Here is a 26,357-nt window from a genome sequence, read left to right as displayed (position 1 = left end):
ACAGGGTATTTAGTAGGGCAGAAAACAAATTTAGGAAATAAATCACAACAACTTTCACCAGTTCTAAATCCTTCCATTAGCTCCCCCTCTTCCACCATCAACTTCAAGCTCCTTGTCCTTACTTTGAAGCCCTCCATAGGTTAGTCCCTTCCTATCAATCCAACCTATTATCTTATCACAAGGTCATCTCCTGCTTTCTCTCTGCCACTGATTCCAGCCTAGGTTACCTGATTCTCCAAATCTCTGACAAACATTTGCGCAATTTCTTCCATGCTGCCCTTTACGAGTGGGAAAAGCTCCCTGTCAAAATCACCACTTTATTCTCATTCAAGTCATTTTTCAAACTCACCTGTGCCATGATACATATAGTAATGTACATTCTGATAAAGGCTAGGCAGGTGGGGAGCTACCTCTGACTAGCTCAGAATTCCGTACATCCTATTATATCTACTTGTTGTCCACTGGAACAACTTACCAATGGTCATTTTGGCGTCTCCATCACTGTCAATTTTTAAATCAAGACTGGATGTTTTTCTAAAAGACATGTAGCTCTAGGAATTATTTTTGGGGAAGTTCTATGGTCTGTGTTATAGAGGGTCAGACTAGATGAGTCCCTTCTGGCCTTGGCATCTCTGAATCTCCACAAACCAGCTCCGGCCACTCTGTGTTCTTCATCTGCTTCTTACATCTTGTCCTTAAGACTGTAAACTCTTTGGGGCAGAGACTATGATTTATTATATGTTTGTACAGTGTCTAGCACACTGGGACAATAGTTGGTTGAGGTCTTTAGGTGCTACCTCAGTATGTTAAAAAATAATAATACCTTGAAGGATCCTAAAAAAAACAGGTTATTCATCATGTGCTCCAGTGGTATGGATGGTTAGATATTGCTTGTCCTTGTGTTCCAGGCAAACACAAGATCATCTGAGAAAGTGGTGTTGATGTCAAGTACATACTTCATTGTGTCTCAGTTTTGTAATATATTATCTTTCATAGCTGGTGGAATTAGGAAATACCAAATTGGGAAGGCCGACTCTTTTGATTATTTTCCCAGAGAGCATGGCATGAATATCTCTAGCTGGAAACTTGAGCCACACTTAATTGAATATTGTTATGTCACCTGCGTCTAACCTTTGTTATTGTCTGCAAGACCGGACAGATTGGTACAAGTTACAAATTAGACAAATTACAGGCTAATTTTTGCATTTGTAATGAAATGCAAGAAAATCCTCAAGCCATGAAAATGTATCTAGTGACACTGTGAACATTTCACACATCTCTCTGGGTAATTAGTAGCAGCCATGTGATGCTTGAAATGGTGTTACACCGTCCCTTATTACTGTCCTCTACTGGCATCATTGGAATGACATCAGGGAACTTATTACATATGTTCAGCAAGTCTGCCAAAATTCCCAGTATGGGAAATGCCACCTCCTCCCCTCGCCCGGCAGGCTGTCTGTATGTGTCATTCAGAGAATAAATGTGAAGGGCTACAGCCTGAATTAAGATCTCCCTGGCTGATAGTTGTAGAGCTGACAGCCAGACTGATGAAGAAGATTGGCCACTGGGAAGCCTCTTTAGCAGATCATTGATGGAGGAAACACCTTTTCTATTAGCAGCAGACCAGTGATGTGGGAATGTCTCTTTCCGATTCCCCTCCACACTGGTAAGCCACACAGAGAATGATGATCCAAGGGCTGCAGAAAATCCTGTGGGATTTACAGTTCTTGCACAAGGAACATAGAGGAATGGCTTTAAAATAGAGAGGATGAGGTCATTTCTTTGAGCTTTCTTCCCTTCCAAGTAGCTCCTCAACTTCCTGCTGGAGGTATTGTGTGCAGGGGTTTGCCCTTTAATGGGCTGGCCAGTTGAGGCTTGTGTGGCCCAGGAATTTCCTGTTGAATTGGCACAGTAACGTGCAGTATTTGACTATCCCCCTCATAAATGGACTCAGCACTTAACAGATAACAGTAGAAAAATTCTTTACAAAAAGCCAACATTTTCAAACCTGTCTAAATCCACTCATAGGAATCAACACAAAGGTAAAAGTAGCTTGATTTTTTTCAAAGGCAACTCCAGCTCCCATGGCCTTTGATAGCTGCCTAACTCTTATGAAAATAAGGCCACTTTTATTTAGGTGTTGAAATAAAGCCATGATTTTTAACAGCCATTAGTGATTTTGCATGCTTAAACTGAGACACCGTAGAGGGCCTCATTTTCAAAAAGAATAGCACCCGCCCTCTCAAAAATCAGACCCCTTTAAAATGTCCCAAATTGGGCACTCGGAAATTGACACACTCAGAACCACTATTCACTTTTGAAATTCTTACTTATGAAGAGCCTAAGTCTGGGCTGCTAGGTTTAAAACTTTTGGCCAAAAGCAAATGATACATTGCTGGAAAACTTTGGCTTGGTATATCTATTAATTTAACTCATCTCCTTTCACTGTTCATAGAATCATAGAATATCAGGGTTGGAAGGGACCTCAGGAGGTCATCTAGTCCAACCCCCTGCTCAAAGCAGGACCAATCCCCAATTAAATCATCCCAGCCAGGGCTTTGTCAAGCCTGACCTTAAAAACTTCTAAGGAAGGAGATTCTACCACCTCTCTAGGTAACGCATTCCAGTGTTTCACCACCCTCCTAGTGAAAAAGTTTTTCCTAATATCCAACCTAAACCTCCCCCACTGCAACTTGAGACCATTACTCCTTGTCCTGGCCTCTTCTACCACTGAGAATAGTCTAGAACCATCCTCTCTGGAACCACCTGTCAGGTAGTTGAAAGCAGCTATCAAATCCCCCCTCATTCTTCTCTTCTGCAGACTAAACAATCCCAGTTCCCTCAGCCTCTCCTCATAAGTCATGTGTTGCAGACCCCTAATCATTTTTGTTGCCCTTCTCTGGACTCTCTCCAATTTATCCACATCCTTCTTGTAGTGTGGGGCCCAAAACTGGACACAGTACTCCAGATGAGGCCTCACCAATGTCGAATAGAGGGGGACGATCACGTCCCTCGATCTGCTGGCAATGCCCCTACTTATATATCCCAAAATGCCATTGGCCTTCTTGGCAACAAGGGCACGCTGTTGACTCATATCCAGCTTCTCGTCCACTGTCACCCCTCGGTCCTTTTCCGCAGAACTGCTGCCTAGCCATTCGGTCCCTAGTCTGTAGCTGTGCATTGGGTTCTTCCGTCCAAAGTGCAGGACCCTGCACTTATCCTTATTGAACTTCATCAGATTTCTTTTGGCCCAATCCTCCAATTTGTCTAGGTCCCTCTGTATCCTATCCCTGCCCTCCAGCGTATCTACCACTCCTCCCAGTTTAGTATCATCCGCAAATTTGCTGAGAGTGCAATCCACACCATCCTCCAGATCATTTATGAAGATATTGAACAAAACCGGTCCCAGGACCGACCCCTGGGGCACTCCACTTGACACCGGCTGCCAACTAGACATGGAGCCATTGATCACTACCCGTTGAGCCCGACAATCTAGCCAACTTTCTACCTACCTTATAGTGCATTCATCCAGCCCATACTTCTTTAACTTGCTGACAAGAATACTGTGGGAGACCGTGTCAAAAGCTTTGCTAAAGTCAAGAAACAATACATCCACTGCTTTCTCTTCATCCACAGAACCAGTAATCTCATCATAGAAGGCGATTAGATTAGTCAGGCATGACCTTCCCTTGGTGAATCCATGCTGACTGTTCCTGATCACTTTCCTCTCATGTAAGTGCTTCAGGATTGATTCTTTGAGGACCTGCTCCATGATTTTTCCGGGGACTGAGGTGAGGCTGACTGGCCTGTAGTTACCAGGATCCTCCTTGTCATAAATATAAAGGGAAGGGTAAACCCCTTTGAAATCCCTCCTGGCCAGGGGAAAGCTCCTCTCACCTGTAAAGGGTTAAGAAGCTAAAGGTAACCTCGCTGGCACCTGACCAAAATGACCAATGAGGAGACAAGATACTTTCAAAAGCTGGGAGGAGGGAGAGAAACAAAGGGTCTGCGTGTCTGTCTATATGCTGTTTTTCCTGCCGGGGATAGACCAGGAATGGAGTCTTAGAACTTTTAGTAAGTAATCTAGCTAGGCATGTGTTAGATTATGATTTCTTTAAATGGCTGAGAAAAGAATTGTGCTGAATAGAATAACTAATTCTGTCTGTGTATCTTTTTTGTAACTTAAGGTTTTGTCTAGAGGGGTTCTCTATGTTTTTGAATCTAATTACCCTGTAAGATATCTACCATCCTGATTTTACAGGGGGGATTTCTTTATTTCTATTTACTTCTATTTTTATTAAAAGTCTTCTTGTAAGAAACTGAATGCTTTTTCATTGTTCTCAGATCCAAGGGTTTGGGTCTGTGGTCACCTATGCAAATTGGTGAGGCTTTTTATCCAACATTTCCCAGGAAAGGGGGGGTGCAAGTGTTGGGAGGATTGTTCATTGTTCTTAAGATCCAAGGGTCTGGGTCTGTAGTCGCCTAGGCAAATTGGTGAGGCTTTTTACCAAACCTTGTCCAGGAAGTGGGGTGCAAGGTTTTGGGAAGTATTTTGGGGGGAAAGACACGTCCAAACAGCTCTTCCCCAGTAACCAGTATTAGTTTGGTGGTGGTAGCGGCCAATCCAAGGACGACGGGTGGAATATTTTGTACCTTGGGGAAGTTTTGACCTAAGCTGGTAAAGATAAGCTTAGGAGGTTTTTCATGCAGGTCCCCACATCTGTACCCTAGAGTTCAGAGTGGGGGAGGAACCTTGACATGGTGGCATAGTGGTGGGATTAACCTGAAATCATTTTGAGATCCAGTTGAGATTTTTTGAACTAGAAATACAGATTTTAAAAAGGAAATTTTTTTTTCCTTTGGAAAGGAAGTCCAGAAAGCAGCTGAAACTGAAAGCAGCTTGTTTTTTTTCTGCTTTGTGGCCAAGCAGAGACAAAAGGGGATTATCTTTGTTAATTGCAGGTTTTCTTTGCCTGGAGGCAGGGTACTTAACTCCTGCAGGGAAATTCACAGTCTTCCAACCCAGAGTTTTTTTTTTCTTTTCTTCCTAAAAGTAAATAGGGGGTGTGTGTTCTACCCATTTGCTTTTTCTTTGGGCTGGGTAAGCAGGTTTCCAAGTAGTTGGAGGTTTTTTGCTTTAATTAGGGCCCAGAGCAGAGACAAGGGAATTGTCTTTTTCTGTAGGCTGACAATCACTATCAGAGAATAGGTATTCTATTCCAACACAGCAAAATTTTACAGCCAAGTTTTGTTTGTTTATTTCTAAACCTCGGGTGTAAAGTTAGTTAAAAACAGAGAGGTTAGAATGACAAAATCCGTGGCTTGACTACAGCTGGAATTAGCCAAATTTCAGCCTGAGGAAAAACAAAGGGAACATGAAAGACAGATAGAACTCATGCGGCTGGAGAAGGAGGTACAGGAGGCTGCCCACAAGAGGGAAATGGAGGCAAGGAAGCATGTGGAGGAGGAGAAGGAAAAAGAGAGGAAGCATGTGGAGGAGGAGAAGGAAAAAGAGAGGAAGCATGTGGAGGAGGGTGGAGAGGATAAAGGCCCAGCAGAATATACCAACAAACCCTAGCAATCCTTCTCCAGGTACCACTTCCCATCCCAGAAAGTTCCCCACCTACAAGGCAGGTGATGATACTGAGGCCTTCTTAGAAAACTTTGAAAGGGCCTGCCTTGGGTACAACATCTCTACTGACCAATACATGGTAGAGCTGAGGCCGCAGCTCAGTGGACCCTTAGCTGAGGTGGAGGCTGAAATGCCTAAAGAACACATGAACAAGTATGAACTGTTTAAATCCAAGGTGAGAGTCAGAATGGGGATAACACCCGAGCAGTCTCATCGGAGGTTCAGAGCCCTAAGGTGGAAACCAGACATGTCATTTACCCGACATGCCTACCACATTGTGAAACATTGGGATGCCTGGATATCAGGAGCAAGTGTTGACTCTCCAGTAAATTTGCCCTTCCTAATGCAAATGGAACAATTCTTAGAGGGTGTTCCTGAGGAAATAGAAAGATACATCCTAGATGGGAAACCCAAAACTGTAATCGAGGCAGGAGAGATTGGAGCCAGATGGGTGGAGGTGGCAGAGAAGAAGAAAACTGGTCGCAGTTGGAGCGGAGACCAGAAGGGACAACCCCAGACCCCACCCTATTACCGGGGGCCGCCCAAGGCCCCACCTACCTCCCAAAGAACCCTCCAGACCCCTTATCGTCCCACCACCCCGTTCTCCAGCAACCCACCTCGCCCCAGTGACCCGTCAGCTGGACGATGTTTTAAATGTAACGAGCTGGGGCATGTAAAGGCCAACTGCCCCAAGAACCCCAACAGATTACAGTTCATTGCACCGGAATCACACCAGAGGTCCACAGGCCCAGATACCTCCCAGATACCCTTGGAGCGGAGGGAAACTGTGAGTGTGGGCGGGAAGAAGGTCACCGCGTGGAGGGACACCGGAGCACAAGTGTCAGCTATCCATGCTTCCTTAGTGGACCCCAACTTAATCAACCCAGAGATCCAAGTGACAATTCAACCCTTCAAGTCCAACTCTTTCAATTTGCCTACAGCCAAGTTGCCTGTCCAGTACAAGGGCTGGTCAGGAATGTGGACTTTTGCAGTCTATGATGATTATCCCATCCCCATGCTGTTGGGGGAAGACTTGGCCAATCATGTGAAGCAGGCCAAGAGGGTGGGAACGGTCACCCGCAGCCAGGCTAAACAAGCCATGAGGCCTAGCTCTGTTCCGGAAACTTCTATCAGGACCCGGTCAGAGGTGATGGACCCGGACCCCAGGCCAATGTCTGCAACAGCAGTAGTGGATCCAGTCCCAGAGACCCAGATGGAACCAGTCCCAGAACTGGAACCAGCCGAACAACCAACACCAGACCCCGTGTCAGCACTGAATCCAGTACTTGCAACCTCAACACCAGAGGGCCCCACCGACCCTGAACTGGCAGCAGCTGATAACGCGACACAAGAGGCTCAGCCGGAGCCTGAATCCCAACATAGTGCACCAGCGGAGAGCGGTTCACAGTCAACAGAAACAGCTCCATCCCCTATATCGCTTCCAGAGGGACCAAGCCTAGGTCCACAATCCAATGAGGGACTGATGTCTCCAGCATCAAGGGAACAGTTTCAGACCAAACAGGAAGCAGATGAAAGCCTCCAGAGAGCTTGGACAGCGGCACGGAGCAACCCACCGCCTCTCAGCTCTTCTAATCGATCCAGGTTTGTTGTAGAAAGAGGACTTTTATACAAGGAAACTCTTTCTGGTGGACACCAGGAAGACTGGCATCCTCAGAGACAGTTGGTAGTTCCAACTAAATACCGGGCCAAGCTCTTGAGCTTAGTCCACGATCACCCTAGTGGCCATGCTGGGGTGAACAGGACCAAAGACTGTTTGGGGGGGTCATTCCACTGGGAGGGAATGGGCAAGGATGTTTCTACCTATGTCCAGTCTTGTGAGGTGTGCCAAAGAGTGGGAAAACCCCAAGACCAGGTCAAAGCCCCTCTCCAGACACTCCCCATCATTGAAGTTCCATTTCAGCGAGTAGCTGTGGATATTCTGGGTCCTTTTCCGAAAAAGACAGCCAGAGGAAAGCAGTACATACTGACTTTCATGGATTTTGCCACCCGATGGCCGGAAGCAGTAGCTCTAAGCAACACCAGGGCTAAAAGTGTGTGCCAGGCACTAGCAGACATTTTTGCCAGGGTAGGTTGGCCCTCCGACATCCTCACAGATGCAGGGACTAATTTCCTGGCAGGAACTATGAAAAACCTTTGGGAAGCTCATGGGGTAAATCACTTGGTTGCCACTCCTTACCACCATCAAACCAATGGCATGGTGGAGAAGTTTAATGGAACTTTGGGGGCCATGATACGTAAATTTGTAAATGAGCACTCCAATGATTGGGACCTAGTGTTGCAGCAGTTGCTCTTTGCCTACAGAGCTGTACCACATCCCAGTTTAGGGTTTTCCCCATTTGAACTTGTATATGGCCGTGAGGTTAAGGGGCCATTGCAGTTGGTGAAGCAGCAATGGGAGGGATTTACACCTTCTCCAGGAACTAACATTCTGGACTTTGTAACCAACCTACAAAACACCCTCCGAACCTCTTTAGCCCTTGCTAGAGAAAACTTACAGGATGCTCAAAAAGAGCAAAAAGCCTGGTATGATAAACATGCCAGAGAGCGTTCCTTCAAAGTAGGAGACCAGGTCATGGTCTTAAAGGCGCTCCAGGCCCATAAAATGGAAGCATCGTGGGAAGGGCCATTCACGGTCCAGGAGCGCCTGGGAGCTGTTAATTATCTCATAGCATTCCCCACCTCCAACCGAAAGCCTAAGGTGTACCATATTAATTCTCTAAAGCCCTTTTATTCCAGAGAATTAAAGGTTTGTCAGTTTACAGCCCACAGAGGAGACGACGCTGAGTGGCCCGAAGGTGTCTACTACGAAGGGAAATGTGGTGGTGGTGTGGAAGAGGTGAACCTCTCCATGACCCTTGGGCGTATGCAGCGACAGCAGATCCAGGAGCTGTGCACTAGCTACGCGCCAACATTCTCAGCCACCCCAGGACTGACTGAACGGGCATACCACTCCATTGACACAGGTAATGCTCACCCAATTAGGGTCCAACCTTACCGGGTGTCTCCTCAAGCTAAAACTGCTATAGAACGGGAGATCCAGGATATGTTACAGATGGGTGTAATCCGCCCGTCTGAAAGTGCATGGGCATCTCCAGTGGTTCTAGTTCCCAAACCAGATGGGGAAATACGTTTTTGCGTGGACTACCGTAAGCTAAATGCTGTAACTCGCCCAGACAACTATCCAATGCCACGCACAGATGAACTATTAGAGAAACTGGGATGGGCCCAGTTCATCTCTACCTTGGACTTAACCAAGGGGTACTGGCAGGTACCGCTAGATGAATCTGCCAAGGAAAGGTCAGCCTTCACCACACATCTCGGGCTGTATGAATTTAATGTACTCCCTTTCGGGCTGCGAAATGCACCCGCCACTTTCCAAAGACTTGTAGATGGTCTCCTAGCGGGATTAGGAGAATATGCAGTCGCCTACCTTGATGACGTGGCCATATTTTCGGATTCCTGGGCAGACCACCTGGAACATCTACACAAAGTCCTTGAGCGCATAAGGGAGGCAGGACTCACTGTTAAGGCTAAGAAGTGTCAAATAGGCCTAAACAGAGTGACTTACCTTGGACACCAGGTGGGTCAAGGAACTATCAGCCCCCTACAGGCCAAAGTGGATGCTATCCAAAAGTGGCCTGTCCCAAAGTCAAAGAAACAGGTTCAATCCTTCTTAGGCTTGGCCGGTTATTACAGACGATTTGTACCGCACTACAGCCAAATCGCTGCCCCACTGACAGACCTAACCAAAAAGAAACAGCCAAATGCTGTTCAGTGGACCGGAAAGTGTCAGAAGGCCTTTAACAAGCTTAAAGCGACACTCATGTCTGACCCTGTACTAAGGGCCCCAGACTTTGACAAACCGTTCCTAGTAACCACAGATGCGTCCGAGCGTGGTGTGGGAGCAGTTTTAATGCAGAAAGGACCTGATCAAGAATTCCACCCTGTAGTGTTTCTCAGCAAAAAACTGTCTGAGAGGGAAAGCAACTGATCAGTCACTGAAAAAGAATGTTACGCCATTGTCTACGCTCTGGAAAAGCTACGCCCATATGTTTGGGGACGGCGTTTCCACCTGCAAACCGACCATGCTGCACTGAAGTGGCTTCACACCGTCAAAGAAACTAACAAAAAACTTCTTCGGTGGAGTTTAGCTCTCCAAGATTTTGATTTCGACATCCAACACATCTCAGGAGCTTCTAACAAAGTGGCTGATGCACTCTCCCGTGAAAGTTTCCCAGAATCAACTGGTTAAAATTGTCCTTGAGATGTGGAAAATATTGTTAGTCTTTATGTACTTGGTAGTATATTTAGAGATGCATGTGTCTTATTAACTCTGTTTTTCCTAGAGCTCCAGGAAGAAATCCCAGCCAGTGTTTCATCCTAGCTGAGATTTGGGGGCGTGTCATAAATATAAAGGGAAGGGTAAACCCCTTTGAAATCCCTCCTGGCCAGGGGAAAGCTCCTCTCACCTGTAAAGGGTTAAGAAGCTAAAGGTAACCTCGCTGGCACCTGACCAAAATGACCAATGAGGAGACAAGATACTTTCAAAAGCTGGGAGGAGGGAGAGAAACAAAGGGTCTGCGTGTCTGTCTATATGCTGTTTTTCCTGCCGGGGATAGACCAGGAATGGAGTCTTAGAACTTTTAGTAAGTAATCTAGCTAGGCATGTGTTAGATTATGATTTCTTTAAATGGCTGAGAAAAGAATTGTGCTGAATAGAATAACTAATTCTGTCTGTGTATCTTTTTTGTAACTTAAGGTTTTGTCTAGAGGGGTTCTCTATGTTTTTGAATCTAATTACCCTGTAAGATACCCTGTATCTACCATCCTGATTTTACAGGGGGGATTTCTTTATTTCTATTTACTTCTATTTTTATTAAAAGTCTTCTTGTAAGAAACTGAATGCTTTTTCATTGTTCTCAGATCCAAGGGTTTGGGTCTGTGGTCACCTATGCAAATTGGTGAGGCTTTTTATCCAACATTTCCCAGGAAAGGGGGGGTGCAAGTGTTGGGAGGATTGTTCATTGTTCTTAAGATCCAAGGGTCTGGGTCTGTAGTCGCCTAGGCAAATTGGTGAGGCTTTTTACCAAACCTTGTCCAGGAAGTGGGGTGCAAGGTTTTGGGAAGTATTTTGGGGGGAAAGACGCGTCCAAACAGCTCTTCCCCAGTAACCAGTATTAGTTTGGTGGTGGTAGCGGCCAATCCAAGGACGACGGGTGGAATATTTTGTACCTTGGGGAAGTTTTGACCTAAGCTGGTAAAGATAAGCTTAGGAGGTTTTTCATGCAGGTCCCCACATCTGTACCCTAGAGTTCAGATGTGAGCAGCAGGTCAAGAAAAGCTCCCCCCCCCTAGTTGGCTCCTCTAGCAGTTGCACCAGGAAATTGTCCCCTACGCTTTCCAAAAACTTCCTGGATTGTCTATGCACCGCTGTATTGCTCTCCCAGCAGATATCAGGAAAATGTTACCCAAGTACTGAGCTGGTGAGAGAATTTAAAACAACTAACTGATTTGTAAGGCAGCTTTTTTTTCCCTTTGCAAAAGTCCTTTGCATGAGAGTTATCTTATAAGAGAAAAGTTTGTTGCTATAGCTACCCAGAGCTATCCACATAGGAAACTAAAAATCAACATTTAAACAGAGGAGATAATTGATTTAACCTAAACTGAAGTTTCCTCCAATCGCAGGAAAACCCATTCAAAGATAGATACATTTTTTAATACTATAGAATCACAATTTAACAGCAATTACTTTGATTTTTCCCCACTTTATATCTCCACTTAGAAAAAGGATAGTCTCCTAGTAAATGAAAGCCTTTCACTATATTGGAATGTAATCAATGCCCTCGTTCAAGAGGCTCCATTTCTACATTGTGAAGAGTGAACTGATATCTACAGACAACTGCTCTCTACTACTACTTTGGGTAAGGCAGTATTTAATGATGACATGGTATTTCAGGAAAGAAGATAACTTTTCTACACGTTGGCTGACAATTTTAGAGCATTCATAAATAACATGAACCAAAGGGGAAACAGGTACCTCACCTCCCCTTGCTACCTACCCAAAGGGCAAATTAAAAAGCTGGTTTGGAGACTGCACAAAGTTATTCCTATGACATTTTAGGTTGTTAAAATGTGTTCCATGGATCTGGAATATCCTAAAGGTCAAGGCTTAAAGTACATCTCAAAATAATCAAATAAATTTACCCATTTAGGGCAAGCACCAGTTCCACTTTGAAGACCATGGGCCCTCAATCCAGCGCCATTTTGCAGGACCTGGGCCCTAAATCATGTAATTGGCCATTATGCCCCGAATGGGTGAATAGAGGCTTTGAAATGGCATCAGCACTGTCCTCCTGACGCTCATGGAAGTTCCCTCTGCAGGTTCAGAACTATGATGTGGGCAGAAGGAGGCTCTGTGAGAAGAATGGCCATCCTACAATGTTATCCCCCTCAGGCCCTGTGAAAATACATCTCCTACCATAATGCTGATAATATCTTACAAGAAAAAACCCTTTAACTTAGGAAACCCTTGATCAGGGCTTAATTTGTGCCAGGGCTTACCAGGGCTGATCCCCGGCACTTCTAGGCTTGGCAGTTCATAGCCCCAGCACTTCTGGGTTTGCTGCATCAGTTATGCCATAGCACCTAATTGCTTGAGCCCTGGCACCTCTTTCATTACAAATTAAACACTGGCCTTGTTGGAGGTTTGGCAGTGGGGTCCCATAACAACACACAGCACATAGAAGTGTTGTTGCTGGGACCAATTTTCCAAATTGTTTAGTACTCTGCTAAATTGGCTCCCATCTGGCTGCCAGTGTTGAAATCTTAAAGAAAATGTGCTATCAGGAAGGACCAAAATATCCTGCTCAGTTTTTCTCCCCATTTCACCTTCCACTGCACTTCCACAGTGCCATAGATTTGCTGTTACGACCTGGGGAGCACACAGTGGCAGATTTTTAAAGATATTTTGGCACCTGATTCCCAGTGATTTAGGCATCAATAACTTTACAGATCTGGCCCATAGTGCTTATCCTCATTCTGCAAGTCCTCCTGAGGCCATGTCCCCTCTTCAATCCACAGTAAGAAATTTTTAACCAAGACCTTTAGATGGAATGTCTGATCAGATGGCAATTCTGTGAGTTGAAACTCAAGAATTTTCATTCCCCTCCATGGGTTTGGCCTGCAGAAGGTATGCCTGGGTCATTATTTGTAAACAGTCAGACAATCTGACAAATGACAAAATCTGATTCCAACAACTAAAAAGCAAATACCGAAAAATATTTAAAAGTATTTTATGCCAAGTACCCTCAGGAAACACATACACATTTGCATTAACTTGAGCTCCATTCTGTAAAGAAGATGTGAATCACAAAAATTGTACACAACATCTAGTTCATTTGGGACATGACCACAGCTTTATATGCACAACTGCATACCAAGGAATGGAGAGCACAAGGTTTTAGTATTTTTTCCATAAAGAATTAGAGTATCTGCACCCATTTGTAATATGAAATGGGCTACATGAAAGGCATGCTTTTAATTTATAGGCAGTATAGAAAGAGAACTAGAACAGATAGGATTAATGCATATTCTAAATGCAAAGGTCTCATCTTACTAACAACTCTTCCATTACATTTTTGAGCCAAAGAACCAATGCCAAGATGACAAGTGATTAATAGCAGTCAAGCCTGCATAAAAAGTAGAACTGAAGCTAAGCCACAAAGTTTAGAAGCAGATTTTCGCCGCAAAGCTTAGGTGTGTGTGGGAAGGGTTGTGTTGAGGGGTATGTGAGGGGGAATGCTCTTCCAGAGTTTTGCTTTGGCCTGTTATTTAAACAGGGGTTAGTCGCAGAGTTTGGATCTACGTCAGAACTTCTTCCAAGTTCAAGTATGGTCAGATTTGGAAGTTTGGTTTATTTTTGGCCCCTAAAAGAAAGGGAGAGGGGTATGAAATTGTTATGAAGAGGTGAAATTGTTACAGGCCTTCAAAGTGACTCACCAAAACACTCATCTCCCACTTACACAAATCCACAGCGTTTTCTAACACTGCCCCCTTTTGTCCATGGAGTGTCTTGCATTTTGTACCCTTTCACCTTGTCACAAGCCCACAAGCAATGTGTTTCAATTACGTACCTCCAAAGCTTTGAATATTGGTACTCCTCGCTACTTTCATTTGCAGAGCAGGGTGAATAATGGATTTTTCTGTTTGGTGGAAATTTCACAAAGTTTGATATCAAGCATTTTAAAATGTTTTTTTTTAAAATGTTCAAAAATAAAATGAAAGGAAATTTGTAAACAAAAAGTCATTTTAAACCCCCCCAATTGTTTTTTTTTTAAATATAAAAAAAAATTAGCAAAATGTTTCAGTGTTGCTGAACCTGCATTTTTTGATGAACAAGGTTTCAATTAAAAAAATTTCTCTAGCTCTATTTGTAAAATTCTCATAGGCCAACAGTTTTCAGGAGCAAAATATATTTAAATAAATGTGCAATAATGCGGCTTGTGCATCTTTCCCCACTGACCCCAATCTTGGGTTTTGTGTGCACAAGAAAATTGCACCAGTTCAACCTAAATCAGTTGCTAAACTAGATTAGTTAAACCAGTGCATCCCCCTGGGTAGATACTCTCATTTCAATTTAGGAGTGGCTTATTTTGGTTTGACTTAAAGTGATTCCCAATTGACTTAAGATAAACCAGAAGAATGTCTGGTTTAAACCAGAATAAGTTTCTACACAGCTTTTTGTACCAGTTTAACTTTTGAAAATCAATTTAAAATCACACCTTTAGTTAAACCAGCACAACTTTCTCATATAGACGGCCCTCTGATTGGGGGTCTCTAGACAGTACTGTCATATAAACAATGAATACAAATAAAATGTTGACATGAGATTTGACACTGCAACACATGTTAAGAGCAATTTCTCATAAATACAGTTAAAATTAAATATCTACCCAGATTATTCAGGATATTGCTACCTTTAATGGACTGAAGTGTTCAGAAGAGACTTCGTTAATGGCACAATTATATATTTTACAATATATATTTTGTGTAGTAGCCCTCTTTGTTCCCTTTTTTAAAATATGAGTTGTTTTGAAAAGACTAACATTATCTTAGCAAAGTTTGATCCTTATGCAATAACAATAATGAAAAATGGTACAGCAGTGTAAATGTACATTTGTCTATGGCATTTTATTTCTAATGAATCTGTCACCCTTGTATAAAAGCCACCCTGATGTTTCATAATACTTCCTAAAATATGTACATCAGGTTACAGAAGAAAAACCTTGTTTTAAAATAACAAGATGTTTCATAAGAAAAACCTCCTAAGAAATGTGATACTATTTCAATTTCCTTTTCCTGATCAACTCTTAACCTCTTGAACAAGAGTGAAAACCTCATCCCACTGGGAAGGCTTTCAATCCAAAATGCCTATTTCAGATTAAGCTGTTGCTCCTGAGGATCAGGTTCATGACATTGCTAAAGACTGTGATGTTATTTTAAAAAGTTTCTATCAGTTTTTATTTACTAGCATCTTACTTTGGTTGATGATTTGCAAGCACAGAAAAATACATCGAACCATGCTGGATTGTAGATTTCGTGGCTAATAACAAGCTGATCTAAATGTGCTTCAGGATTTACCCTTTGATAAAGTATATAGGTGAATCCCAATTATCTGAAGATTTTAAAGTACATTCAAAACTTTCAGAGTAGCAGGTTGGAGAACTTGGAAGTTCCAGATCTGTGGAGCACCTAAACTTTGCAAGGTTAAACTATGTTTCTGTTCCCTTCCCACAACACATACATGCTGTACAGGAAGGAGCGGGCAACAGCTCTCCAGGGGTTAGGTCTCCAGAGGGCTGAAGATTACTCCTGCAGACATAGGTGCTGGAACTAGGGGTGCTGTGGGTACTGCCGCACCCCCTATCTTGAAGTGGTTTCCATCATAAACAGCGTTTACAGTTTGGATCATTGGCTCTTAGCACCCGCAATATACAAATTGTTTCAGCACCCCTGCCTGCAGAGACAGCAGGGATACATTAACCAGAGGCCATTTAATCAAGGTTTACCTGTAGAACATACTGATAATCTAATTTAGTGTTACAGAATCAGACACAGATTTTAATTCTTATTTGTTTGCAGTGAACATAATGTTAATTATTTTCCCCTCCAAAAAATTCCTAATCTCAAATGATCATTTTCAGTAAACACTAGACACATCTTTCTAATAAGCAATACTGCTAATAGTGCTATAATCTCAAAAGTCCTTACAAATATTCATGAATTAAGTCTCCTATCACCCTTAGAAAGTAGGGAAGTATCATTATATCCATTTTACAGGTGGGGAAACATGAAGAGGTTACAGACCTTGACTTGCCTAAGGTCACCAGGAATGGAAACTAAATCTGCTGACACCCAGTCCTATCCTTTTCTCACATGGACTAGTCCTTTTTCTGAGGCACACAAGCCTGTCAAAGGTTCAGCCCGCCTGCAGCAGGTATTAAAGTCAATGGCAACTGTGAATGCTCAGAGCATCTGAAATATCATGTGGCCTTATGTTATATCGCTATATGATTTTTAAAATATACCAAGCAGGCGAGATCTACCAAAGGGAAAGTTGGTGGGACATTTTTAAGGATGACCAATACTTTTAATGCTTTATTATTACCAAAGTTCCTAACTACGGCTGTTATTAATGAAAATACATACATTTAGGTTACATTGCACAGTGTGACACAGCTTTCTATCAAAGCTGGGGAACTATTTTAAAAAGTCATTTGCTAGAAAAATGTGGCAAAAAAGAGAGACTGGCTTGAACTTTACTATTCTGTTTGTTTGTTTTTTAATATTGCTAAATATATAACTCCACAATACTTAGCAGTTCTCAGACGTTTCCATGTTTGAGGTCCCATTTTCTTTCTTGTGGGTACCTCATAATACTTCCTAAAATATGTACATCAGGTTACAGAAGAAAAACCTTCTTGTCTAGGGGTTACAGGAATTTGAATGTATGAAGCTCTTAACAAAATGCAGGCATATGAATGCAAGAAAAATATATTTTTTTAAGTGTAAAAAGCCAGTTTTATTTTTGGACACAAATAGAACAGATTTGTTTCCAGATAGTTGTTGTTGCTCTTTAAGGGCCAGATTCCTAAAATTCCTACTTCCACTGCATAGAACCTTACTATGCAAGTAATCCTATTGATTTCAATGGAACTAAAGGTGAAATCCTGACTTCACTGAAGTCAATGGGAATTTTGCCATTGACTTCAGTTGGACCAGGACTTCACCCTATGGGCCTATTAACACAATACTAAGGGTGAGAGAATCTGTCCATAAAGCGCCTGCTCTGCTCCTGTGAAAATTAGTAGTTGAGTCACTTCACCAGGGATGATGCACATTCAGAACTGTTAAGGAATGATCCTATAAACATTTAGGCACATGAATAACTGAAGCAGAACCCACTACTCACATGAGTAAAATGTACATTTTTGCAGGATACAGCTTTACCTTTTGCACATAAACAGGTTACCATTTAAAAGTTCCACATTAAACAAACATCAGAAGAGTGCTGAAAAATCTCATAAGTAAATGTCTTCCCAAAACATAGAAATCTTGTTTAAGAGGAATACTTTTTATTGTATCAAATGCCTGAAGCATATGCAAGTACACTTTTATAGCATTTAAATTGCAAAATGAAAGAACCACATTGTTTACTTGCCCAAGACTTCAGCTAAGGCAAACCCCAGGGATCTCAGGAATCTTTGTGGATACCTGGGAAAATGGGATTCATAGGTAAGTCACAACAATAGCCATGACTCGCATTTCTGTCCTTATGCTTAAGATAGCCATTGCACGGTAGTACACATTTTCTCAGTCAATTCACCAGCTTTTAAGACATTGTGCTCCTACTGTTAGATGTTGATTGGCCCTTGAATGTCTGCACTGCAGGGTCAGTGTATAAGGAGCCTCCTCCACTTTTGAGTACCCCATAGGCGGGCCAAATGGAATTCCAGCTGGTGCATTCAGGGAAGTGCAGGGTTACTAACACATTACTGGCAGTGCACAATGCCCCAAAGAGAGCAGAGCGGGACAGAGAGCATATGGAGCCATAACTCCACCTTTCCATGATGGAAAGTGGATCTTGACGGCCACGGTGTATGGGCATGGGGACAGAGGAGAGCATGCTGCATTTATGGTTGCCACCTCTGAGGTACAAAAAAAACAGGACAGATTTCACAGGACAGCTACCACAAAAAAGTTACCTGGGAAAACAGGACAGGTGGCAACCTTAGCTGAGCCCTTTAAAGGTAATCTGGCTACATGTAAATTGCAAATAAGGCCACTTTCTCAAAAGTCAGCCTCCTCTACTTGTCCTATAAGGCCACACCTAAAAGCCAACCTCTTTTCACACTGTAGGAAAGGCACTTAAAATCTGAGCACATTGCTCAGAAGCTGTTGGAAAATGTTATGATGAACTGTGAGGATAGCAATTGCCTTGTACAAATAACTGGCCAGACATACAGTAAGGATAGTCTTTAAATAAACAGAGTAGATTTTAAATAAATACATACTAAGATAATATAGTTGCAGATTCTTTCTTCTGCTACTTACTTGCCAGGGCCCAAGTTCAGCATGCCTCCACTACAGCTGATGACAACACTAATAAATGAGAGAAATGAAAGAAGAAGTTCCCTGCATCTGCTTTAGGTGGGGTTAATCAACAGTTGTAAGAGAAAGACAAAATCATGAATTTGGGTCTTGGTAGGTTAGAAAGATTTTGATTGACCTTTAAATCCAAGGCTATAATTTGGCATTAGAATTTTATAATGTATAATGATCAAATATGCCGTTTCAACATACTATAAAATAGTTTAAGTGAGAGAACAAAGAAGATATATACACTGTTTATGGTGCCAAGCTTCACCCCCTCAAAGCTATTACCACTATTATGCACAGTGACTTCTAAATGGATTCCATACACGTAAATCTGCAGCCATTCTGAATGTATTCTTATCCCATCAATACCATAAATTCACACTAGTTGACTATGAAAAATATTTCCTGAGTAGATTACCAAGATAAAATTTCATGTGACTCCTTTGAGAATATTTAAATACCATCATTAAGTACTGAATAGTTCAATACCAAGTGTGCCAGCCAGTTACTGTCAGAAAAAAAAAATAACATGCACTGTCTGTTTTCAACTATTAAAATAAACATATCGCAGAAATGAAACCCAAGCTTACACAATGAGGAACGTTATCCAGTATTTAAATAAACAGTTCTAAGAAAACCTCTGAAAATGTTTACCAAGCTATCTTCTTGGTAATTTCTATGGAGAGCATTTTGCTGCATCCTTGGATTGCCAATGAATCACAGTAACGCTAACAATACATATGTAAATTCCATTGGACAATGCTGAAACTTAATTGCCTGTAGTTAGCTCTCCAGGCAAGGGCATTTTCAGCTAGATTTTGAACTGGCGGTTCATTGCAAGAAAGTTTTTCTAAGATTTATTTTGTTTTCAGAAATCTGCTAATTTTTAAAAAAAAGATAAAAATACATTTATTCTTGATTAGATAAACTAAAAGCACCCACTTACTAATTAAACAATGTATACTGAATTCTTTTTATATTAAACATTGCTAGCAATCTGTCTTCCAAAATGACCAAGTTAGTGTTTTGTATATATTCTATTACAAATACAGTGTTCTGGCAAACATTGCCTATACACAGTTTAATGAATGTTATATATTACTTTGTAGAGTAATGAACACATTTCTTTTACATAAGTCAAGATATAAATGCTCAGTTCTACATATATTTTCTAATTATTATAATTGCATGATTTGGGTCATAGCCATATAACTACTAATATTTCTCATTTACCATGTTCATGGCAGGTGCATTAGAAAACATTGGACAAATAATATATTAACTACATCTTACATTACAAATTCAGGGGAAAATCATAAGGGGAGATAGAACTGAGGTTTTTTTTATATGCTCCTTGTTTTGAAAGGGAGATGAGTTATTGCTGAAATGCCCTGCAATGGCAGCAGCAACAAAGCAAATTCAGTGTTCAGAGTTGTAATAATGTAGTCAGGTCAGATTCATTTGCCTTCACAATGAGAAACAGGCCCTTTCATTCTAGTGGAAAACTGACACATGCAGATAAGTGCTCACTGCTGCATGTATCGTGTAAACTGTGGCGAAGGTTTCACCTGCAGCCCAAGTTCTGATCATTGACAAAGTGCACAGACCTCAAATGTAACATTTACACTGACTATCTACCTGTTAATCCATCTCCCCCTAAAATGTGAATACTAGCTCTAATTCAGACTTTAAAACTCTAGAGACTCATTTTTCTTCTTGACAGGTTTCAGAATAGCAGCCGTGTTAGTCTGTATCTGCAAAAAGAACAGGAGGACTTGTGGCACCTTAGAGACTAACAAATTTATTAGAGCATAAGCTTTAGAGGGCGACAGCCCACTTCACCTATGCATCCGATGAAGTGGTCTGTAGCCCACGAAAGCTTATACTCTAATAGATTTTTCTTCTTGTTCAAGGCACAAGTGAAACAGTGATCTTAGTTCAGTCCCTAGTGGACAAATGCAGAATAAGTAACAATCTCATAAGCATGATTCAGCAGGCAGTTGCTCAAGTAAAATCATGCGTGCGGGAACACAGACGACATTTCTCCTTTCCATAGCGTTTGCTTTGAAAGGTAGAGTGATAACTGAATGAGAAATCTTACACTCTAGAAAGAGACAAGCCTCCAGTTCTAATCTTTCATCTTTCTAAAGAATTCCATGTACAGTTTAAAGAAAGAAAGACTGAAATAAAAAGTGAAAGATACATAACTGGGTTTATCTTATTATGTATATTTTCTTTTACACATCAGTTTACTGCACATAATCATCCTTATATCGTTAGCACCAAACACATAGTAACTACAGTTCAATCGATAAGAAAATAAGCACACTAACTACAGAACTGTAAACAAAAGGCATTAAATCTTTTCTGCAGTGGCTGACAGGGATTTGAATTGTAAATGATACAGCTGTCAACAATTACACTAATATGCATTTTTATTGCATATCCAGTATTTGTTCTAAATGTGAACTCTTATTACAACTGAAACATGTAACTCATGGAATACAAAAGATGTAGACAATTTTGTAAGTGCAGTCTTAGCTGATTAAACATTTCACCAATTGTTTAAGTGGCTTGCAGAGTCTTGGCAAAGTAACATTAAGCAGGTCTTAGGGACAGCAGTAATATCTGTGTGTCCACCAATACAGTGAAAAATATATGTTTTTGATAGAAATTATCAGCTGTGCAGGATTATAACTCACTGCCAATTCTCATTCCCAAGCTGTGGGCTTGATCCTGCAAAGATTTCCACAGGTAACTTTACTCCCATGAGTAGTTCTATTGAAGTCAATGGGATTACCCATATGAGTAAAGTTATTCACCTGCATCAGTCTTTGCAGGACCAAAGCCCCAAATTATATTTTAACTACAAAAAAGTTCATTTGAAAGTTTACACTTTTAGCACAAATTACTAAAAAGAATTTATTTTTGTATTACTCAGAAAAGCTCCTGATATTCCTTCAGTACTATTTTATATAGACTATTTTATGTCCAATGTAATCCATACATTTTAAAAAGTCATACTTGATTTTTTAAAAATATTATATTGTTGCTTTTTACTAATTAGCTGACTGTGGTAGTACAACTGAATATGTTTTGGGGAGAATAATAATATTCTTATTACATTGCCTTCAAATTATTAATCACATTCAGGCAGTCGTGTTAGTATTTCTTTAAAAGTGCACACATTTGCGGTGGGTACCAGGTATCCTTCATGACATCTGATCTGAAGCCCAGAACTATAAATAGAGGTTATGAGAATACTTAATGAAAAGTGTTCCATCATTAGAAGTCTCTGAAGGATAATTATACACTGTGGCTTTCAAAACATTCTCAGTCCCCTGGGATCACGCTTTAAAAAAGATGCATATCCCAGCAATGTGAAGAAAGTTTTGCTCCCAAAAGCAAGCCCAAAGAAGAAAGGGTGAGTTCTAGCTGCAACATTTCTCACCATGTATAACGTGGAAATAGACAAATCCACATTATCTCAGTTCTCAGAGAAAGACATGCAAACTGTGAACAACACAGGGAAGCACGATAAATAATCAGTTCAATGAGAATTTGAAAGGGAAACTCTTACTTTTTGCAGCCACTGTGTGTAATTTTCCATCACATGTTCCAGATGTTGCAGTTTCTGGGAAGAGAAATCCTGTTCCACGTGAGGAGCATCTCTCTGAAGAGCATTTGTGTTGTATTGGTCTGTCGTGCTTTCACGACAGTTCCCGTCTTGTTCTGGAAGAATGAAAGTATAGGTGCACTGCCCATGCTGAATCCGGTTGTATCTTCTACCAGTGGTTTCTGGACCCCGGCGCTGGTTACTGCATCCTATGTGAGCCAGAAGAGCAGCCAGGAAAGCAAAAGAAAGAAAAATTGTCATGTTATTACTACTTTCCTTTCCTGCTCTTATAGAAACTTTTACCTCCTCTGTCTTTTAATTTGCTCTTTATTTTATAGAAAAAAAAATCTTTGGAAAGAGAATTGGAGAAGAGTATTTAAATATCAGCTTTGGCTAAAATGGTTTTTATTTCACTATAATGATAGCTTCCTTAGTTAAAATTAGAAATATTTATTGCATAGTAGCTAAGATTTATTGTTTCCTCCCTGTTACAGTCCAGCATGTAGCCTTCCTTAGTTAGCTGCATATGCATGTCCCAGTCTCTTTCCCCTACACTATCTGCTGCAGAACTGCTATTTTCTCCCAGACCTCAGAGAGTTTTATTAAGGTTGCACATTCAAGCCAAGCTGGAAGCAGGCTGCCTTTCACAAGATGACTTGACAGGAATGTGTGTATGAGTGCGCCCCTATGCTAAGGACGGTTGATGGCTCAGTACAGAGGGATCATCTTACAAACTGACTAGATGCATGACTTCAATCACGTATCGCTGTCAGGTCCCTACTGCATATAACTGCTTTTGACGGATTCACATAAGTTTAATAAGTGGGGCAGTCCACCTTAATATACTTCCTATGTTCCCACTGACCTATTAAAATGTAGATAAAGTGTAGAAGTTTGTTGTAATCCCTCAGTAAATATACAGAGCAGTGAAAATAAAAAAAAATTCAGTACTAGATATTGGCTTGTTTCCGTTAGCGAGTGCTAAGGCAGAAGACTGACACTTCTGGAAAATATTAATATTTAACTGCCCCTCCCCAGGCTTGTTTTTTTACAATGATATTTCTGAGCAGAATTTACAGAGATTCTCTGTACAAGACAGAGCTTGAAATCAGAACTGCCAAACAGCATTCAGAACGTGCTCTGCAGAAGAGTGTCTACATGTTCCATGAATAGAATAATATGGATAATTAAAAAAATAATAGTTGGATGTGCGAGCCAGCATATATAAGGGTGTTATTTGGTACAGGGTGCGTTCAGTGGTCTTATGGAAAATATTTCTACCAGTCTGAAAGTTTGCATGGGTTATACTGGCATTCCTCATTATATGTTTTATTATTTTGTGTATGTTACATCATATGATATATTATTATGTAGTCCTTCCTTGACTGCACTAGCTGACCTGTTGAGGTCCCTTCCAGTCCTACACGTCTATAATTCTGTGATTCTAGGTAGCATTTCCTCATAGCACCTCCTTAGTAAAAACATTGTGATAACTATTTAGAATAATATACTAAGCATTTAATAATGCCTTTGGAGATGGTTCCAGGTCACAAAATTTGGAAACAATCTAAAAATTCCTAAACTTCAGGGGAGTTTGGATCCAGGTTCCGGTTACATCTCTAGTATATGGTGTAATTATATAAATCACAGTTAACTCCTTTGGAACCCACTGCTGCAAACTTTACTCATGGAAGTAGGTCTTACTAACATTAGTAATGTTATTGGTGATAACAAGACAGAATACATGAGGAAAAAGACTATTTGCATCAGTAAAGGCTGCAAGATTTCACCTTTGGGGCTTGTGTGGATGTCACAAGCATTTCTATAGGAATTCCACTTAGATCCAACAAAGCTTCAGGAGCTGTTCGCCAGAATTCTTTGCTGTTCCTGAAGAAGCTACTGCCACTCAGAGCCAAGGACTTAGTCTTTTTGCTCAGTTCAGCCTGACCTTTCATCATTAGCCTGAAAAGGAGCCAATGCATTTGAACTAGGAGGAAATTTAAATTTCTTCTGAGAGAGAACACAAGGGAACATTCAGAGCAAGATAACACCTTCCTGATCTGAGGGGGCGGGGGGAGGGGGAGAGAGAACCATGAAGCAGGACTATTCAGAATTTAGAAAAGAAAAAGGAAAGAGGAGCACTAAAACTACAATTCATTTTGGCAAAATAAGAACTTCCCTCTATTCCCAGAACTAGCCAGCCTTTACTTCACCTTTCTTTTTTCTGCTTATGTATCTATTTTAAAAATTCACTTTATAGGGCCCATGGCACTGGAAGCACTTTTCACACTGCTCCAACATCACCAGGTCTACTTCTACAGTAGTTATATAGAGTAACTAGGTCTCTGCTTCACATGGATAGTAAAGTCAGAGCATTGATCAGAAGAAATACTGCGGGAGCAGACACAGCAATGAGAGATCAGCATGAATAAGATCCACCCCATGAGGCTGAGAAGGAGAATATGCCAAAGCACAAGCATGATAACAATAAACAAATCTGAAAAGTATGTTTCACCTTTTATCTGAAGATCTCAACGCAGTTTTCAAAGGAGGGTAAGTACTGGAGGTGGGTGAACACTGCAGGAGGCTTTCCAGAAGCATCAGCTCAAATTTTAAAATGCTATAGCTATGCTCACACCATCTTTGCATTCACTTTCTGCAGATATTTCAGCCATCAAGTTTTACTCGCTTGAATGCTTGCAGGTAACAAGTGCAAAAGCTTGCAGGTTCACTCTGGAAGTGATACCTTTTAGATGGGAAAGGACTCTGCTTCACACAGCAAGGGGCCAATTCATCCTTGTTCTATGGCCCCTTTGCATTAGCTGGAAGGCATAGGGTCTTCCCCCCGGAGATAGTACTGACATGGGGCCTCTGTACTAAGTGCAAAGCTGGCTGTGCAAAGCTCTGCCCCACTTCTGCAAGAGTCCCGTAGCTCAGGGTCGTTGGCCAGAGCAGAGTTATTTCAGAGGAATGCAGAGTGTATGGGGTGGACCTGCACTCCGATAATGGTCCATTGGGACCACTGAAACAGAAACACAATTTAGAGTGGCTTTGGGAGCTGATCTGGCCTACACAGTCCCCTAGAGCCCCTGAATAGGGGAAACACAAGCAACCTCCCTTCTCTAACCTGCCTCAGTGCCTGGGATGAACTTGCCCCAGAGTTCCCCAATTCCCTTAGCAGAGACCTGGCACAGAGGAAATTGAACCAGCAAGTCCAGGATCTGCTCACAGCCCTTATGAACACAACTGTGGCCACGTATGCGCACATACAATACAGGTATAATCTTACTGTACATTTTTTCTAGGCATGATGCCTTGCATAAGGCCAGTGGGACCGGACAGGAAAAGCTTTAACATTTTCTAAAGTTCACTATTCCTACCTACAGTATCTGCTACCCCTCTCTATACTGCTACCCTTCTCTGAGAATTTCAAGGACCACTGAGATCTCCAGGTCCTCCTCCTGATTACAAGAGTACATTCATCCAATCAGCAAACAACAATACCTTGTGACTTATAACCATCTCCAATTAACCAACGCGGCTCAGATTTTGAATATAAAGGATTTAATACGGTCACCCAACACTTTGTGATTTCAGTCCAGAGAGGAAAAGAAAAAGCCCCCAAAATGTGTTGAGTAATTGTGACTAACGAATACATTTGAATGAACTCTCCATCTGCCGACTGACATTCCACAAGGAAAAAAAGGAACTAAATTGAGTAAAAAGAACAGGAGTACTTGTGGCACCTTAGAGATTAACAAATTTATTAGAGCATAAGCTTTTGTGGGCTACAGCCCACTTCATCGGATGCATAGAATGGAACATATAGTAAGAAGATTATATATATCTAATACACATACAGAGAAGATGGAAGTTGCCATACAAACTGTAAGAGACTAATTAATTAAGATGAGCTATTATCAGCAGGAGAAAAAAACTTTTGTAGTGATAATCAAGATGGCCCATTTAGACAGTTGAGTAAGTCATTTATCCACAATCACTTACTCAGCTCTCCTAAGTATAAATGATCCCTGTTTTACAGATTCAGAGACAGACAGAGACTAAGTGACTTGTTCAAGCTTACATAGGAAGTCAGTGGCAGAGCTAAGAACGGAACCCAGGTATGAATGTACTTTCAAAACTCTAATGCATTCCCAAGAACACTTCCTCAATGGCTGTCTTCTTCATTCCCCTTGCAATTTCCCTGTTACAAAATCCTGGAACGGGGTTGGGATGGCCCTAGAAGTTTCCCTCCCCAGCCCACTTTTTTATTTAGTTGTCACATGAAATTCAGCAGTTGACCAGGTAATCCATCCTAAAGACAAAAAACATGAGGATTTTTGTCCAGATCAAGGTTACACTCACACATTTATGGTGCTGAATACACATTTTAATAATTTGATGCCTTTTGTCATAGAACGATATTTATGC

At 41.5% G+C, this 26,357-nt stretch overlaps 1 protein-coding gene across 3 annotated transcripts in view; it reads right to left on the bottom strand.

The window, feature by feature from the left end:
* ANGPT1 (angiopoietin 1) overlaps positions 1 to 22,565 on the bottom strand; it is a 217,010-nt gene extending 194,445 nt beyond the window's left edge. For 2 of the 3 annotated variants that reach the window (XM_048841482.2, XM_048841483.2), the window contains exon 1: positions 21,891 to 22,507. In XM_048841482.2, coding sequence (XP_048697439.1) covers positions 21,891 to 22,187 — 297 coding nt within the window. In that variant the 5' untranslated portion in view covers positions 22,188 to 22,507. The other variant, XM_048841485.2, reaches the window with a different exon arrangement.
* Between the last annotated feature and the right edge of the window lie 3,792 nt (positions 22,566 to 26,357).

Source organism: Caretta caretta, chromosome 2 (assembly GCF_965140235.1).
Source record: "Caretta caretta isolate rCarCar2 chromosome 2, rCarCar1.hap1, whole genome shotgun sequence".
NCBI classification, from domain to species: Eukaryota; Metazoa; Chordata; order Testudines; family Cheloniidae; genus Caretta; species Caretta caretta.
Note: the sequence above shows the minus strand (reverse complement) of the source record. Positions and strands in the feature narration are given on the sequence as shown.